At 41.7% G+C, this 20,108-nt stretch overlaps 2 protein-coding genes across 2 annotated transcripts in view; one reads left to right on the top strand and one right to left on the bottom strand.

Moving 5' to 3' along the window:
- LOC115281205 (putative protein ZNF720) overlaps nucleotides 1–11,671 on the top strand; it is a 111,904-nt gene extending 100,233 nt beyond the window's left edge. The window contains exon 6 of the mRNA XM_029926539.1: nucleotides 11,107–11,671. Within this exon, the coding sequence (XP_029782399.1) occupies nucleotides 11,107–11,219 (113 nt within the window). The 3' untranslated portion in view covers nucleotides 11,220–11,671. The remainder of the gene's footprint in view (nucleotides 1–11,106) is intronic.
- Nucleotides 1–20,108, bottom strand: part of LOC115281187 (zinc finger protein 345-like) — a 486,358-nt gene that overhangs the window by 312,003 nt on the left and 154,247 nt on the right.

Genomic DNA, 20,108 nt, shown 5'->3' with positions numbered 1-20,108 from the left:
AGAGGCAAGGGAATCAAAAACAAAAATGAACTACTGGGACCTCATCAAGATAAAAAGCTGCAAGGCAAAGGAAACAATCAAAAAAACTAATAGGCAACCAACAGAATGGGAAAAGATAGTGGCAAATGGCATAACAGATAAAGGGCTAGTATCCAAAATATGCAAGGAGCTCACTAAACTCCATACACAAAAAATGAATGATCCAGTGAAGAAATGGGCAGAAGACCTGAATAGACACTTCTCCAAAGAGGACATCCAGATGGCCCACAGGCACATGAAACGATGCTCAGTGTCACTCATCATCAGGGAAATTCAAATCAAAACCACACTGAGATACCACCTCACACCGGTCAGAGTTGCTAAAATGAATAAATCAAAAGACTATAGATGCTGGCGAGGGTGTGGAGAGACGGGCACCCCCCTACACTGTTGGTGGGAATGTAAACTGGTGCAGCCGCTCTGGAAAGCAGTGTGGAGACTCCTCAAGAAACTATTGATAGAACTCCCCTATGACACTCTAAGATTTTAAATCGGATTTTCCTTTAATGCCTCCTGCTGTTACTTGCCTCTTTTGACTTCCCTTCCTTCTTCCTCCTCCCACCTTCCAGGTCAAAGAAGTCAGTTTATCATCTAAATTTTGAATGCACATGTGCTTTTGTCTGGGGTATTACATGGAAAGCTGGACCAGCATTTTACTTCCCGCCCCGGGACCATACCTAGATGTAGGTCGGGCCCTTCAGTAAACCTGCAAAAGTGTTTTGTGGCCACTTCTGTACCTGTTTTGTCCAGTTGTCAGTGTCATTGTTTTTGATCTTGTCCTATTGTCATTTGTCATTGTTTTTTGTCTTATCTGTGCAGGTTTTGTGGAAGAGAATATAATAACTTCTGGTGTGTATGTGAATGTGAATGTGCAGCTCAGTCTAGCTTGCCTGCAGAGTTGGATTCTGTGGCTCCACGGGTGGGCACCTTGGGGTCCCCAAAAGCCTGCTGAGTCTGAGTGGGCCCGTCTGCCATTCCGTGGTGGACAGCAAGCATCTACAGTGGCTTCGGAATAATTTCTGATCGTGAAGAGGTGACAGTGCAGTGAAACACTGGTATATCTTCACCACAGCAATAGTTAGAGAATGTCAGTTGATGTGGTTGAAATGATGAAAGCCTCCGAGAGATTAGAAAGAGCAGAACTAACCCCCCCATACCATCCAATTATAAATACACATTTAAAAATATGTTAACATTTATTTTTGAGAAAGAGACAAATCGCGAGTGAAGAAGTGGGAGAGTGAGAGAGGGAGATACAGAATCTGAAGGAAGCTCCAGGCTCTAAGCTGTCAGTGCAGAGGTCGATGCGGGGCTCCAACTCAGGAGCCTGAGATCCTGATCTAGGCAGGGGTCCTATGCATAACCAACTGAGCCACGTAGGGTCCCCTATAAATCCACATTTTTAAAGAATGACGGCAGGCCTAAAAATTATGGAAGTCTGTACCCCCACAACATTTATCAACAAATATTTTCTGAAGGCTTGTATTCTAGATTTTGAATAATGATAAGAGTGGGTTTGAAACAAATTACAGTTTGTGTGAATACATTTAATTAATTAAATGTATTTATTTATACATTACATTACATATATTGTACATGTATACATTAAAAATTAATCAATTGTGTTTAATGCGTTTACATGGATGTGGACAGAGTGAAGTGTTATCCCTACACCAATGTTAATCTATCTCATATTAAATACTGTAGCAAAGGGATAGAAAGTAAGAAAATGTGAAAATCTCTTTCCAGTGTAGGGTAGGAACCCTAAGTGGTCCCATTTCATAACTCCAAAGTCACAGTCAGGTCTTGGTCCCATCATCAGATGAGTAAATGTCGGGGGGATAAGGAATTGTCAAATGTGTTGGGTCTCTGAGGATTAGGGAAGTGCCATTTCATCTTCATGATTTAACGGAATTCCTGCATGTTACTGAGGACCAGATGCTGTAAGATGACACGCATTCCGGTGATGCTCAGGCCTTGATCAGTGGCAGTTATGGTGGAGGACATATTGGATGATGTAATCACCCTAGGTATAGCTTCAAGATGTCACACGTTACAGTAGACATGGAGATGATGCTCAAAGCGCCTAGACAGAGGAGAGTAGGTTCAGAGACAGGGAGCCAATGAGATTGATTAGAAAGCTGTATTATTTGAACTGTTTTCATTCTCTGATGTAGGGGTAGTAGACAATCTAGTCACATAGCAAGCAGAGAGGTTTTTTTTCCCTGATATGTCCATGTTAATATAGTTTATTGTCAAGTTAGTTTCCATGTAACACCCAATACTCACCCCCACAAGTGCCCTCCTCCATGTCCATCACCCCCTTCCCCTATCCCCCATCCCCATCAGCCCTCAGTTTCTTCTCAGTACACGTCTCTATTGTTTGCCTCCCTCCCTCTCATTAACTATTTTTCCCCTTCTCCTCCCCCATGGTCCTCTGTTAAGATTCTCCTGTTACACTTATGAGTGAAAACATAGGGTATCTGTTCTTCTCTACCTGACTTATTTCACTTAGCATGACATCCTCGGGTTCCGTCCACGTTGCTACAAATAGCAGATTTCATTCTATCTCATTGCCACGTAGTATTTCATTGTATATATAAATCACATCTTCTTGATCCATTTGTCAGTTGATGGAGATTTAGACTCATTCCATGATTTGACTATTGCTGAAAGTGCTGCTATGAACATTGGTGTACAAGTGCCCCTGTGCATCAGCACTGCTGTATCCCTTGGGGAAATCCCTAGCAGTGTTATTGCTGGGTCATAGGAGAGTTCTACTGTTAATTTTTTGAAGAAACTCCACACTGTTTTCCAGAGTGGCTGCACCAGTTTTCATTCCCACCAACAGTGTAGGAGGGTGCCCGTTTCTCCACATCCTCGCCAGCATCTGTAGTCTCCGGATTTGTTCATTTTAGCCCCTCTGACTGGCATGAATTGGTAGCTCAGTGTGTGGATTTGATTTGTACTTCCCTGATGATGAGTGACACCAGGCATTATTTCATGTGTTTGTTGGCCATCTGGATGTCCTCTTTGGAAAAGTGTCTTCACTGGATTATTTTGCTTTTCAGGTGTGGAGTATGGTGAGTTCCTTATAGATTTTGGATACTAGCGCTTTATCCCATATGTTGTTTGGAAATGTCATTTCCCATTCCATTAATTGCCTATTAGTTTTGTTGGTTGTTTCCTTTGCAGTGCAGAAGCTTTTTACCTTGATGACATTCACCTTTGCCCCTGATAGCCTTCCCTTTGGGGATGTGTCCAATAAGAAATAGCTGCAGCTGAGGTCAAGGAGGTGGTTTTCAAGCAGAGAGTTTCTAAGAGGGAGTCACAGAACTACTGAGCATTGAGAAGTGGGAGAAGCAGTGCTGCAGTGGCAAACCATTCCCGATATGATCTCAAAGCTTGCTGACATCAGAAACGGCCACTTTTCTACCACGGTCAAGCTTGATCTTCTAGGAACACTGTGTTCCTTCTTCCCCAGCATCAGTGGTCTGTTGAAATCTTATGCTACAATTGGGCAAGCCATAAGTTAGAGAGAATAGGTCAGTGCATTAGAGGTATGTACCCAGGACAGTGTTTGGGACAGTGATAGTCTGATAAAGTCTGTATTTGGAAAGCAACATACATTCATCATTCAGGCAGTGTTTATGAAGGTTTTACTCTGTGCACACACACAGCTTTTACTCACAGTGCTGTGCTGGGGACCTCAGGAACCTGCATGTGAGTTACACTTCAGTATACTTTAGGACTTGAAATAGGTGTCCCGTATTTCCCCCAGAATATAGATGCCGTGACCTGCCTTTCTGTTTCTTTTTCTTCACAACACTGTATTAAAGAGGTGCCAAATACCGTGTGGAAGAATATACAAAAGCATGAACTGGAACCTCAGAAGAAGTTCTCATTGTAGACTAAGAAGCAAATTGGCATGCGGCAAACAGGAGAAATTCAAATTTAATAGTATATGGATGGAGACTCCACAAACAGGAAAATTGCAAAGGGAACGTAAGGTATATAGGTCTTTGAAGAGGAGAGAAGGAGGAGGAGAAGGAAGTGGACGAGCAGAATGGAAGCAAGGAAGGAAGGAAGGAAGAGGAGGAGGAACAATGAATCAGAAGTCTGGGGCCACCAAGGTATAGAATAGAATTCACAGGAAGAGGAAAAGCAAATATTTGAGAAGCAATTATTTTCTGGGCCACTCTAAAACAATAGGACATAGAAAACTGTTCACATGGTCCTTCCTGGATTCCTCCCTGTTGACCACACATAGCTTGACCATAATGTAGTCCCTTATGGTGAGTGCTCTCATCCTGGGGTGGCTTTCCTATGTATATTATTGTTTAGAGAGGGAGGTGAACAGTAAACATTCTTCCTAGTCTGCTTCATTTTGATTATTATTAACTCTAAATAATCTTTCTGCCAAAGTGGTCCATCAGAGAAGAGCCTGAGTGTGGCTCATACAAACTGGAGGAGATTTTGTTGCATAAGAATCACATAGACAAAAAGAAATCCTGTATGAAATCACATGGAAACTAAAACAAGTGAAACTAGGGGCATCTGGGTGTCTCATTTGGCTAAGTGCTAAATTTGGTTCAGGCATGACCTTGCGGTTCATGAGTTCGGGCCCCGTATTGGGCTCCCAGGCTCACGCTGTGAAGCCTGCTTGCGATTCTTGCTCTGTACTCTGCTCCTCTCCCACCCACGCTTTCTCTTCTTTGCAAAATAAATAAACTCTGAGAAAACGTTAATGTAAGTGACAACCATCAAAGTATGGGTTAGAAGATTGCCAGCAACCGAGGGTGACGGAAATGTTGTGATGGTACTGGCATCTCGAAGTTTCAGCAGGGGGACCTCTCAAGCCCTGTCACTCGTGGCCAATGGCAGATCCAACAGGAAGGGAAAGTCTTCACATTCCACAAACTCGACCATGGAGGTAGGCTATACTCTACCATTCCAGCCAGAGGAAGAGATGTATCCATATCGTTCCTAAGCAACAGATCAACCACCGAAAACCGACATTCCTTCAAACAACCCTTTTATTATAACGAACTACAGTTCATTACCCTTGTCTCCAGAAAGGCAGACCTCTTTATTCCCTGGACTCAGCTATGGTTTTGCCTCACCCGGTTTGTCACTAATTCCAAATTCTGTTATTCCAGAAAGAACCCATCTTTTGGTGGTAAAATACATTGCAGTGTTTATTTATAAGTTTAAAAGTAACTAGGGTCATGTATGTAGGATGAAGAAATATGGGATTTCTATTGTAAAGCACACTGACTGTTTTCTACACTTGAAATTTGATAGAAGAAAGTATCTCAAGCATGCTCACCACTAAACTGTGTTGGATGAGGCATTTTTTTGTGCGTTTGATTTAGGTAATGATTTTGTAGGCAGATAAGCTTAGGGCTCCACAGAGTAGGGGAGAGAAGACTAGATTTCTTTTTTGTTTATTCTTTAAAGCTTTTATTTTTTGTTTTTTATTCATTTTTGAGAGACAGTGAGAAACAGCGTGAGCAGGAGACGGTCAGAGAGGGAGGGAGATACAGAATCCAAAGCAGGATCTAGGCTCTGACCTAGCTGTCAGCACAGAACGCAATGTGGGGCTCAAACCCACAATCGTGAGATCATGACCTGAGCAGAAGCCAGATGCTCAACTGACTGAGCCACCCAGGAGCCCCAGGACTAGATTTCTAAATGTAAAATAAGTCATGTTAGTCACGTATGAATGATGCCTGCTGATGCACTACTTTCCCTAGCACCTGTTTTGAGAAATTCCTGAAGTATATTAACATTGCAAATAATAGAGATGTGTAGTTAATGATTTTTTTTAACGTATTTATTTTTGGCAGACAGAATATGAGCAGGGATGGAAGACGGGGGAGGGGCAGAGTATCCAATATGAGTTCTGCATTGACAGCAGAGAGCCCCCTGCCGGCACAATCCCAAACCTTGAGACCCTGATCAGAGCTGAAGTCAAAGGTTTAAGGGACTGAGCCACCCAGGTGCCTATTAGTCAGTAGTTAATGATTTTTAGGCAGGAAAAGAATATAGAAGCACCCTCTACCAGGCTGCAGACTGTCTAGTCCTATAAGATGCAATAAATCCAGGATATATGGTATTGCACTGCTGTTTTCAGAGTAGAGAGCGACTCGACACACATTCTCTTGTGGATTTCCTGGGTACTGAACACCCACCTGAGCACCCAAATCATGAACTAAGAGCACCAGACCTCATGATGCCTATCCTCCCTGGTCCAGCGATTTCAATCAACTAGGACCTGGGCTCTCAATTTAGGATGACCTTTGATGTGTTTGAAAATGAAATGTCCTTTGCCACATCCCTTGACAAGTACGCATGTGTGCTTAGTGCAAACCTCACACGATTTTGTTGTGTGGGGAAGAGAGGTTGGGAAATTTTCCTGGTGTTCTTATGTTGCAAATAATACTGGTTCTTTTCCTAGGTTTTTGTTGGTGGTAATTTTTGGTTCAATATCTACCAAGTGTGAAATCAGGTGTGGCTTATAATTTGAGAATGTGTATGGATATATCTGGTTTTAACTTTCAGTAACAATTGGATGTGTTTAAGTGGAAAACAAGGCTCTGAATGAGTCTGCACAAGAAGCACTGAGGTTTTTGAAAAACACTGAAATGTAGGCACAAAAACACGCTGTTTTCTGTTCCCATGTGCCTGCTTAGGGAGTTGAGTAAAACGTGAGCACCTTCCATGGAGACTAGAAATAAACAGCCAAACTAAATGTTGAGATCCTTCGATCTGTTCACTGAGGGAAAGTCCAGAGTGGGGCCAGACCTGGAAAGTCTTCAGAAGAAGGTGCATGTGAGTGGTGCGGTGCAGGGAGAGGATTCTAGGCTTTTGATTTCTCTACCATATGGTGTTTTGCCAGGTCCCTTCCTGACTTTGTGCAGGGGACAGTGGTAGGTTGTCCCAAAATGTGTGCTTTTGCCATATTGATTATTTTGAAAGAAAAGCTAGTTATGAAACAGCCAATGGAGCAGGAACACTCTGCCCTCCAGCTGTCCCCGGAAAGCAGGCAATCCATCTTCCACGTAATAGACCCCTATGCTGCACAGAGAGGGAAAGAGATATTCTTACCACTGCACATAGGGAATTAGAGCTGAGCCTTCAAGTACAAGCCTTGTTACTGTTCACTAGTTTGCTACCACTACCCAAGTTCCATTTAGAATTCCGTACTAAGGAAGGCTGAACAGACGTTCCCTTTCTGCTGTGAAATTTTCACAGATGCAATGTCTCTTTTTCTACAAAGCATAAAAACTATCTGTATTGGTCCTTTCTATAGGCTCAATTTCATAATGTGGTTTTGGCGTGCATGTATTTTCTTTGTGATTTTTTTTCTCCTGTATTCTGTCTATGTTAATTTGATTCTTATACCTGCTAAAATAATCTGGAAAACTAAAGGAACATTACTCCTCCTCAACGATTTTCCCATGGTATCCTAAATAGCCTACGTGCAGTGTTGAACATCTGGACATGCCTACCTTACAATAAGCAGTCTATCTGCATGCAGAATAATTCTTTTAAGTTTGGGTTAAGCATCATCTAAATTTGAAGTTCCTTTTGTAACACCTGGTTACAGTGAAGAGGGTGATAGTCACTATGTCACAAATGGTGATACAATGTTGGACAAAACAGTGTTTTTTAATGATATTCCTGGATGTCCACCTGGGCTTCTCACAGGCTTGTTTAGAGGGTCACGTGAGAGATGTCTGGTCAGTGAGGTGGAGGAGACTCGCGTGGGGAGGACGACTGCCCCGAATGCAAAGGAAATACTTCCTCTCAAAACCCCTAGGTTCTCTCAGATTCTATCTTACTCCTTCTTCATCCTGAAACAGTGTTTGATGCCCAGCAGCAAAATCACTATATTGGGGCAAAGACAGATAAAAGCTGAGCACAACACCTGCATCTGGATCATGCCGCAGCAACAGTGAGGAACAAGAAGCTACTTCCTATGATGTCTCAGTCATTTTATCAGACATGGGCTTCCTTCTTATTCCTTGTGTTCAGAATAGATAATATATACCTTGTTTTCTAGAAATATTACTGTCTTCCTGGGATAGCTGAACATCAATAAGAGCTTCAATATAAAACACAATATTATATTTCAATTGTATTCCTGTTAAATATGAGTAACCTGCTACACAACTTGATGGGGCAGGTTTCCCCAACTGATAAAAATCCTATTTCCATACACATACCCGGAAAATGGGTGTAAGGACAGTAAGAGCTGTGAGAGACCATGGGGATGTTTGGCGTAAAAATTTGGTGGACTGTTTGAAGTAGAAGTGCTCACTTCCACTGCCTGCTGACATGTGTCCCTCCCCGGGGGTGGGCGGGACAGAGAGCCCAGAGTGACTACCCTAATCAAGGGCTAAGTGGTAATGAGGGAGGTACCTGCCAGCTGAGTCAGCATCCCTGGAGGATCATCCATGTACAGTGGCCCCAGCCTACATTGGGTTCAGACAGCCGGGATTCTAGTACTTTGTGGAACCACAGCACATGCCTTGCTGATCCTGCCTATTGTAGCGTCCAGGAGGCTGGTTCAGTTCCCAGACGGACGCTGCCATGTGACGTTGTAAAGTGATGTCCAATGGGCCTTCAGCATCTGTCTCTGCCTGAGACAGATCAGTAATCTCTGTCTTCCAACAGGACCTGCTACTAAGGAACACCCAAGAAATCAATCAAATCATGAAGAAAATTAAGAGTTCCCTGATCTCTGGAACTCACCATATTTGCCAAAACCCCAATTTCGTTATATTTATTCACAGAGAACACCATCAGGAACTGCTTCAGATTGTGGACTGGCTACAGACTCTCTCCAGTTGTCTCCCCAAATTTCAAAATATTCTCCACATGTGCTTTTAATAGGTCTTCACTTTCTAGGGAGTGGTCCATCATCATTGTTCATCTCTGTTCAGTCTTTGTCAGTGCTACGTGTCTGAATTAGTATGGTGGTACAGGGGTCTTGAATCCCTCTAGTCTCGGTTAAGAGGTCAGTGAGGACACTCTAGTCATAACACAGGCAAAGAGTTGTCTGAAATGCATATGTCACTGGAAATGAAATCTGGGAGTTGGAGAAGATCTGGAGATACTTGACAAGTGAAACAAGGGAAGTTGACGTCTCTTTATTCAGAGAGTCAGTTGTGCAAACTGGAAACAGGTGTCGTCTCTCCACATGCAGAATTCATGTAATTCTTCCTGTAATTTTCCCCCTCTCTTGCCCTGCCTCTTATTGGAATATTTTTCTGCTACCTATGGAGTATTTATCACACACCCTGCACTGTCATGTGTGTGCCTTCACTTGGTTGAAACATCAGAGGAGCCCCTCCATCACGACATGGACCTCAATCCTTTATTAAAAACCATGGGTGCAGAGTTTAGGAGTTCCTGGGTAAGTCCAGGTTGAGCCCTTGAAACTAAAACATACTTAGGTAAATCTGTGGGGATCTTCTCTAAACTGTGCACCGTGGAAGGCTGAGGGAGCCAGGGGAGGGGGTTGCCCAACAGGGCAGTGGTTCAGGTGTCATATGAGACGTTATACTGACTTGTGACAGCAGGGTGTTGTTCAGAGAATTCACTAGTGGAAACAATTTGTGTTAGTTCAGGTCTCCTGCAAGGAAAACTGACTAAAGAAAATAGATCCCATGTAGCACACTCAAGGAATACCTGAGGTAAACTGTCAACAGCCCCCCTTTTTTCTGTAATGTATCCAACATGATGTCCTAGGAGTTACAAGGTGGAAAGAACGATGTAATATTTGAAGTGTGGGAAATATAACCATTTATTCTTTAAAGTCTGGGGCCACTGAATAAATGATCTACCTATCTACCTGTCTATCTCTCTATATCTTTCTAGCTACCTATCACATATGTATACCTTTCTTTCTGTCTCTGTATCTATCATCTATCTGTATTACTACCTATGCCATTTATTTTATATCATCATCTATATCCAAATCAGCATATATATTTATTTAATTGTATCTATATCTATACCAAAGAGATAGTAGTTGCCATCTCTTATCTACATTTTTAAATAAAGTGAGGTAGTTTAATGCTGGTGGCAGGATAATGAATCATTGATTACATACAAATATTAACACATTAAACACCAATATTTTGTATTCATTAAAATATATGAAGATCACAAAGATCACACATAAACTCAGGTATACATTTCAAATGTACTCTATGATCCTTGTTTAAAGTAAAGATTCCAAGCATTCAAGAAGCATTCTTGTTCTGGGGCATGTGGTGACCGGACTTTGGCTCAGGTCATGATCTCATGGCTGGTGGGTTTGCGTCTGAGACAGGCTCTGTGCTGGCAGCTAAGAGCCTCCTTCAGATATGCTGTCTCCCTCTCTCTCTGTCTGTCCCCCACTCGCACCCTGTCTCATTCAAAAATAAACAAATAACAAAAATAGGAAGAAGCCTCTTGGTTCTGATATAGTGACCTAGGAGTAATAATTTCAATAATTTTTAGGAGTGAAATAACTATTACAAAATATCAATGTACAATCATATACCCTTTGGGGAAACAGGTATTCTTACTGACATCTGGGATGTATTCTCCACTTCTATCCATTCATATTGGAAACGTATATCAACATTTTACTGGAATCCCAACACTTTTTCTTTATTTTGAGTGAATTTTTAAGATTTCATTTTAATCCCAGTTAGTTAACATATTGTGTTATACTATATTCAGGTGGACAATATAGAGATTCTACAATTCTATACATCACCCAGTGCTCATCACAACAGGTGGATTCCTTAATTCCCAACACCTATTCATCCATATCCCCCACTTCCCCTCCCCCCCCACACCTTCTCTCTGGTGACCATCAGTTTGTTCTCTATCATAAAGGTTTTATTTCTTGATTTGTGTCTGTCTCTCTCCCCTATCACCTAATAATTACATTCCTGGTGAAGAAGTGATGTATGAGCTCCTTAAAGCGCCTCCTTGTTGCTCTTCTGATTTGCCATTATACTAATTCTAACGTGTTCTCTCTTTTGCTTGGTTCTCTCCTTTTAGCATATGTGCAAGGAGTTCCTGACTCCTTCGCCCAGCCAACAGATGATGCCTCCTACACAAAACAAATTCACCGCAATGTCCCCTCTGCACTCTACAACAACCGCCTTCTATAGTAGTTACATGTAGGGACAGAGAGTAACCAATTTTGGTCCACAGAATGGGACATCCTGACAATCCCTGTCACCTTGAAGAAGTTATAGAACAGGAACCCTTCAGCTTTCAACAACCTTTAAGATTTCAGGATTAAAGACGAGTCAGGAGTGAAGTGATGAGGGAGGGAAACAGAAAAGTGTTCACCTTTAGCCCAGAGGGTGGACCTGTAACCTGCATAGATTGGAGAAGATCAACTATGTGCTGGTTGCTACATCCAGAAAGGGTCTCATGACTGCCTGTACATGTCCCCGAACATCAAACTGAATATCGTATCAACCTGAATGAGAAGCACCAGGGAAATACTGAAATAGTATTTGAGGAGGAGAAATTTGAGGAAATGGTTATGATCTGACACTCCCCTCATGACCGTCCCCCTGCTTCCATCCTGTGCTCTTGAATAAACGTACTATGATGTGCCATATAACATTGCAACAAATTTTTCCTGACCATGGTACTTAATAATCCCACATGAGTTTTGTTACCAAAAATTGCAAGTTCTCCTGCAAAGCTGATACTTAAGAGAGGAGTTTTAATGGAGAGGAATATGGGCCTTTTTTTCAGGAGGCCAGCCACGTGGGAAGAAGGCAGACTCTTGCCCACACACCAACTCCAAAGCCCTTGCCTAGCTTCACGTTGTTTTTTTTTTTTTATAATGTTTGCTTCTATTGAGAGAGAGAGAGAGAGACAGAGTGTGAGTTGGAGAGGGGCAGAGAGAGAGGGAGACACAGAATCTAAAGGAGGCTCCAAGCATGGGCTGTCATCACAGAGCGCACTGATGGGCTTAAAGTAGAATGACGAGATCATGACCTGTGTCTACATCAGAGCTAAGGTACTCAGCCACCCAGGTGACCAGGGCCCAAAGATTTTTAGCCAAACTTTAGGGCAGTTAATCCATCAAAGGGGAACACGGTGATCTGTAACACTTCTTGGTTGCATCAGACTCAGTGGTGCCAGCTCCAGGAAATACTGTGGTGCTTGCAGGTGTGTATTTGTGTCCCAGGGAAATGTTGTATAAGATGGTTTGGTTATGAGCCTTTCTAGGAAACAATGCATGCAATATAGATATACAAAGAAAGGTTTGGTTAATCAATCTTAACGACGAATGTTACAAGCTAAAACATAAAGACTATTATACTGGCTAGAGAGGACTGGGAGTGTTTCAATACAATTTCAAAAAACAAATATCTCTGGTTTTATAGTGTTCCTGCAACTAGAAGGGTATCCTTCTTTTGTGAGCTGATAGAAGAGTAGGAACAACTCTATCAAAAGGGTAAGGCTGAGCCATGGTGCATGGTCCGGATGAAGATGGAGCTGGCCTTGGAATGCATTGTGTGGTGTCGTGATCTCTGGGGTGCAGTGGGAACGAAATATCCCCATCCCAGAGCACTTTGGAAAGAGGGTTTATTGCCTCCCCAACGACAGAAAACTGTGCAAGTGCCAGCCAAAGGCCTTTCAGCCACAGTGTGGGGAGGCTCTTCTCCAGAGGAGGGGAGCGGATTCAGATCCAGACCATGCCAGGTGTTATAAGAGATCAGGTTTTGAATCCCAGCTGAGTGCTATGGAGAAACTGCAGGAGATTTGTGGCTCAGGGCTAGCTGTCTGCCCTCTCAGTTCTTTGAGCACTGCCAGAACGATGTGAGTTGAAAGCTCAAGTCCCTGGAGGAGAGCTTGGGGTGATACCATTTTCCCCCACCCCAACATCAACGCAATGGGACTTTAGAGAGCAGCAGAGAAGGCCCCCAGTGGAGGCAGGACAAACTTACCCCAAACCCTGCCCCTGAGTGCCTGGCCACTGATTATTTAGTCGAGCAAGAATGACTGTCCCAACATAGCCAGCCTCTCCTCCAGACCAGCACCACCACCAGACCCTTCCACCAAGAGACAAGTTTTTTCCCCTTCCCCCCTTTTTCTTTCCACCTTCTTCTTCTTCTACTTCTCTCTTTTTTTTTTTTAATTCTGATCTGTGTTTTTTCCCCATATATATGTGTGTATTTGATCTGACTTTTCTATCCTATTCTTGTTTCATCTTTGGCTTTTTCTTGTACCTTTCTTTTTGTTTTGTTTTGTTTTCTTCCTTTCTGTTTCCTTGGAATCCACCTTACAGTTTTTTGACTCTTGGTTAGATTTTCTTCCCCCACTTTTGCTCTTTGTATGAATTTAGACTTCCCACACCCCGACTTTTGTTTCTCAGGGTTCCTTCGACAGACCAATCAAAGCACACCTAGGCAAAGGTCCATACTCATCACGACTACGACAATCATGAGATCCGCCAAGAATGAACCAGTGGGATAGGGGAGCCTAAATGCAATGGGAGACTGCACAAAACATACACCAGAAGAATGTTCTGGAGTACCAGTTCCTGGACAGTGTTTGACCCCTTATTAATATAGCAGTAGTATCAGGCACAGGCCCCTAACATACTGTTTTAACAACAAAAGACAGAAACTTAGCCAAAGTGACAATCCAGAGGAAGTCTCCCCAAAACAAACGTCAAGAAGAAATTATAGCCAGAGAAGAGCTCAAAGCAGATATAAACGATCTATCTGAAGAAGAATTTACAAAAACAGTTACAAGACTAATAGCTGGGCTTGAAAACCACATAGAAGACATCAGAGAAACCCTTGCTGCCGAGATCAAAGACCTATGAACTAGTCAGGATAGATTGAAAAACGGTATACCTGGGATGCAGAAAAAACTAGATACAATGACAGCAAGTATGGAAGGGACAGAGGAGAGAGTAGGTGAAATAGGAGACACAATTTTGCAAAACGATTAAGATAATTAAGAGAGGGAAAGAAAATTACTTGATCATGAGGGAAAATGGAAAGAAGGATGTGATTTCATGAAATAAAACATTATCGATATCATAGGAGTTCTAGAAGAAGAAGGAGAAGAACAAGGGGAGGCAGGTTTGTCTGAACACATTATAGTTGAGAACTTCTCTCATCTGGGGAAGGAAACAGGTTTGCGAGTCAAAGTGGTACAGAGAACTGCCTTCAAACTTAACAAAAGCAGGTCAACAGCACAATAGATCACTGTGAAACTTGCAAAACACAAAGATAAAGAAAGAGTTCTGAAAGCAGGTAGGGAAAAATGTCAAGGGTAGTCACATATGTTTATTAGTAGAAGTGTCCCCTGAAGCCTATCAGGCCAGAAGGGAGTGGCAGGAAATATTCAATGTGATCAGGAAAAATATTCTGGCAGGATTCCTTTTCCCAGCAAGGCTGTCATTCAGAACAGAAGAAGAGATACAGACTTTCCCAGACAAACAAAAACTAAAGACGTTACTGATCACTGGGGAGCATTTGGGTGGCTCAGTAGGTTAAGAGCCCGGCTTTGGCTCAGGTCATGATGTCATGGTTTCTGGGTTGAAGGGCCACATCGGACAGTGTGCAGACAGCTCAGAACCCGGATCCTGATTCAGATTCTGTATCGCCCTATCTCTCAGTGCCTCTACCACCTGCAACCTGTCTCTCTCTCCTTCTGAAAAGAAAAGAAACAAAACAATAATCAAGGGAGTTCTTAGTATCTAAAGCAGCCGTACAAGAAATTCAAGGGGAGGCTCTGTTAGCGGAAAGCAGCAAGGTCTATAAGGGACTGGAGAACATCAACACAAACACCAAATCTACAGATGTGACAAAGGCACTAAATTCATATCTTTCAAATCACTCTGATTTTCTTTTTTTTTAATTTTTTTAATGTTTTATTTTATTTTTGATACAGAGAGAGACAGAGCATTAGAGGGGGAGGGGCAGAGAGAGAAGGAGACATAGAAGTGGAAGCAGGCTCCAGGCTCTGAGCTAGCTGTCAGCACATAGCCTGACGCGGGGCTCAAACTCACGAACGTGAGATCTGACCTGAGCCAAAGTCAGAGGCTTAACTGACTGATCCACCCAGGCACCCCGAAATCACTCTGATTTTCAAGTGGAATAAATGCCTCAGTCAAAAGACAGAGGGGAGCAGAATGGATTTAAAAAGCAACAAAAACAACAACAAGAACAAAACACGATCTCTGTATCAGTTGCCTAGAAGAGACCCATTTAAGACCTTAGGACACTTGCAGATTTGAAAGTGAAGGGGTGAAGAACCTTCTATCAAGTTAATACATGTTGAAGGAAGGCTGGAGTATCCATACATATTTCAGAAAATTTGAATAACTTTTTTTCAACATTTGTTCATTTTGGAGAGACAGAACAGACCAACCAGAGCATGAACAGGGGAAGGGCAAAGAGCTGGGTGGGGGGACAGAATCCAAAGTAGGCTCCAGGCTCTGAGCTGTCAGCACAGAGCCCGACATGGAGCTAGAACTCACTGACCACGAGATTATGCCTGAGCCAAAGTCGGACACTCAGCTGACCTGGCCACCCAGGTGCACCAGAAAAACTAGATTTTAAAACAAAGACTGCAACAAGGAATGAAGAAGGGCATTCTGTCATAATCCAAATGACTATTTGTCAAGAAGAGCTAACAACTGGAAATATTTAATCCCCCACATTGGGACCACTCAAACATTTCACCAATACCAAACATAAGCAAATGTATTGACCATAATGCCATAGTTTCAGGAGACCTTACTACCCTACTTACTGCAGTGGACAGATTATTGAAACAGAAAATCAACAAGGAAACAATGACTCTTAAAGACACACAGGACCAAATGGACTTAACAGATTTGTTGAGAACATTTCTCTTAAAACAACAGAATACACATTCTTCCCATGTGCACATGGAACATTCTCCAGAATAGGTGCTATATGGGGTCACAAATGAGTCCTCCACAGCTATGAAAAGACTGAGTTCATACCATAAATATTTTCAGATCACAACAGTATGTGAATGAAACCAACCACAGGATGAAAATTGGAAAGCCCTCAAATACATAGAGGTTACTGAACAGCCTACGATAAAAGGAAATCAATGGGTTCACCAGGCAATTAAAGGAATATAAAAATGTATGGAAGAAATGCAAATGAACAGATGACTGTCCATACCCTTTGGATGCAGCAAAGGCAATCCTGAGAGGAAAATGCTTTACAGTTTAGGTCTCTCTCGCAAAGCAAGAAAAGTCCCAAATAGACAGACTAATGTTATATCTACAGGAGACTTAACAAAGCAGCAACAAATAACGCTTAAAGCTGGCAGACGATGGGAAATAAAAAAGATGAGACAGAAATGAAGAAGATAGAGTCCAAGATAAATAGTAGAGTAGATCAATGAAAGAGAGAGCTGTTTTTTTTGAAAGAATAAGCAAAATGGATAAAACCCTAGCCAGACTTCTCAAAACAACAACAACAACAACAACAACAGCAAGAGGACCTAAATAGATAAAATCATGAATGAAAGAGGTGAGATCACTACCAACACCACGGAAGTTAAACACATAGAAGAGAATACTATGAAACTGATATGCACAATCCAGAAGAAAGGGACAAATTCCTTGAAACAAGCAAGCCACCAAAACTCAAACAGGAAGAAAGTGCATTTTAACAGGTCCATTACAAGCTAAGACATGGGCCAGATGGCTTCACAGGGGAATTCTACCAGACATTTAAAAGAGAGTGCATATCAATTTTCCTCAAAGTGTTCCAAGAAATGGTAAAGGAAGAAAGCTTCTAGACACATTCTATGAAGCCAGCATTACCTTGATTACAAAGACCAAAACCTCTCTACAAAGGAGGCCAGTATCCTTGATGAACCTGGATTCAGAGATACTAAACAAGAAGCTAGCAAAAGGAGGTAAACAGTACATCAAGAGAATTATTTGGGGCACCTGAGTGGTTCAGTTCCTTGGGTGTCTGACTCTTCATTCTGGCTCACATTATGATCTCACAGTCCATGAGTTCTAGCCCCATGTTGAGTCTACAGTGGGACTATGGACCCTATTTGGGATTTCCTCTTTCTCTTTCCTGCCCCTCTCCTGCTAGTTCTGTCTTTCTCTGTGTCTCTTTCTCACTCTCCAAGTAAACAAACATTTAAAAGAAAATAATGATTCACCATCATCAAGTGGGATTTATTTCTGGGCTGCAGCTATGGTTCACTGGATGGATACCAATGTGATAAACTACGCTAATGTTAATAAATAAAGGATAGTGACTAGAAGGTCCTTTCAACAGACTAAAAGCCCCACAGGTAATATCATCCTTAATTGGGAAAATGGAGAGCTTTTACTCTAAGATCAGGAACATGACACAGATGTCCATTGTCAACATTGTTGTGTAACAAAGTATTCAAAGACCTAGGCTCAGCAATCAGAGAGCAAACAAAAGTAAAACGCTTCCAATTGGGCAAGGAAAATGTCAAAGTTTCCCTCCTTGTACATGACATGATACTCTCTCTACATAGAAAACCTGAAAGGCTCTACCAAAACACTGTTAGAGCTGATACATGAATTCAGCAAAGACATGGGATATAAATCAATGTACAGAAATTGGTTCCATTTAGCACATGTATAATAAAGCAGGAGAAATATCAAGGATTGCATCCTATTTATAATTGCACCAAAAAATACTAAGATACCTAGGTATGAACATAACCAATGTTGTAAAAGATCTATATGCTAAGAACTACAAAGTGCATAAAAAAAAGAATTCAAGAAGACAAAAAGATGTGGGAAAAGATCCCATGCTCATGGATTAGAAGAACAAATATGGTTAATATGTCAAAACTACCCAAAGCAATCTACACATGCAATGTCAGCTCAATCAAAAGAACAGCATTATTCAGAGGGCTAGAACAAGCCTAAAATTTCTATGGAACCACAAAAGACCTGAATAGCTTAAGTGATGTGCTCAAAGGAAACCATGGGGAGAGGCATGACAATTCTGGACTTCATAGTGTACAACAAAGCTATAATCCTCAAGACAGTATGGTATTGGCACAAAAACAGACATACAGATCCATGGATTAGAAGAGAGAATAAAGAAACGGACCCACACATATATGGCCAACTCATCTTCCATAAAACAGGAAGGAGTATCCAATGGAAAACAGTCTTTTCACCAAATGTAGCAGAGGGAACTGGAAGTGACATGCAGAAGAATGAAATTGAGTAATGTTCTTACACCATACAAAACAAAAAATTCAAAATGGATGAAAGACATAAATATGAAACAGGAACCCATCAAAACCCTAAGGAGAAATATGCAGGAAACCTCTGTGACCTAGGCCTGAGCAAATTCTTACTTGACATGTTTCCAGGCAAGGGAGATAATAATAAAAATAAAAATGAGCTCTTGGCACCTCATTAAAAAAATAAATAAAAACAAAACCAAAAAACAACAAATTTCTGCACAGCGAAGGAAACAATCAACAATATTCACAGGCAATAGATGGAATGGAGAAGAAATTTGCAATTGACATATCAGATAATGATTAGTATCCAAATCTAGTGAGAAATTATCAAACTGAACACCCAGAAACCAAAAGATTCAGTGAAGACATGGGCAGAAGAAATAAATAGACACTTTTCTAAGGAAGACATCCAGATGGGTAACAGACACATGAAAAGGCGCTCAACATCACTCATCATCAGGGAAAAACAAATCAAAACCACAATGAGATTCCATCTTACAAGTGTCAGGATGGATTAAATTACAGGCATCTGGATGGCTTGACTAAGTTGAGCTTCTAACTCTTCATTTCAGCTCAGGTCATGACCTCCCAGTTATTCGGTTCAAGCCCCATAACAGGCTCTGCTCTGACAGTGTGGATTCTGCTTGGGATGGTCTCTCTCTCCCTCTCTTTCTGTCCTTCCCTCACTCATGCTGTCTCTTCTCTGTCTCCATACAAATAAACTGAAAGAAGAAAAAGGACTGGCTAAAATTACCAATTCAAGAAACAACAGATTGACAAGGATGCAAGAATGGAATACCCTTTTGCACTGTTGGGGGGAAAGCAAACTGGTGCACGTGCTTTGGAAAACAGTATATAGAGTCCTCAACAAACTGAAAAGAGTGCTAGCCTCTAATGCAGCGTTTATACTACTATTTACTTATCCAAAAGATACAAAAATGCTGATTTGTACAGCATGGCTCCAATCATAGCCAAATTATAGAAAGAACCCAATTGTCTATCAACTGATGAATGGTCAAGGAAATGTCACATATAAAAGAGGTCATACATATGACAATATATATAGTGTGTGTAGACACAATCACACACTGGAATATTACTCAGCAATAAAAAAGAATGAAATCTTGCCATTTGCAACAACGTGGATGGAACTGGAGGGTATTTTGCTAAGTGAAACGAGTCAGCTGGAGAAAGACAGATATCATATGATTTCACTCATATGTTGAATTGGAGAAACACAACATATGAAAAAGGGAAAGGAAAGGCAAAATCAGATAAAAAAGACACAAAAGGCTCTTAGATACAGAGAACCGGGTGTTGTTGGAGCAGAGGCGTGTGAGGTAATGGGTGAAATGATAGGCACTGGAGAGCGCACTTTTGGAGATGAGCACTGGGTGTCCTATGTAGGAGGTGAATCTCGGGGTACTACTCCTGAAACCAATACTCCACTTTATGTTACCTAACTTGAATTAAAAATAAATAAGTACATAAAATACTATAAATGGACCAAATTCTTCAATTAAGAGGTACAGATTGGCTGAATGGAAAGAAATGCAAGACACACCTATAAGTTGCCTTCAAGAGATTCACATCAGCTTTAGGAGCTCATTCAGAATGAAAGTGCTGGTGTGGAAAAAGACATGCCGTGCAAATGGAAACCGAAGGAAAGCCAGGCAGCGATGCTTACATCAGGCAAATAGGCTTTGAGCCGAGGTCTCTACTGGGACATAGAAAGGTCATTCTGACATAATGGGTCATTTATGCAGGGTTTGTAGCTA

The sequence above is a fragment of the Suricata suricatta genome, chromosome 16 (genome assembly GCF_006229205.1).
Source record: "Suricata suricatta isolate VVHF042 chromosome 16, meerkat_22Aug2017_6uvM2_HiC, whole genome shotgun sequence".
Lineage (NCBI taxonomy): Eukaryota > Metazoa > Chordata > Mammalia > Carnivora > Herpestidae > Suricata > Suricata suricatta.
This window is presented reverse-complemented; position numbering and strand designations above follow the sequence as displayed.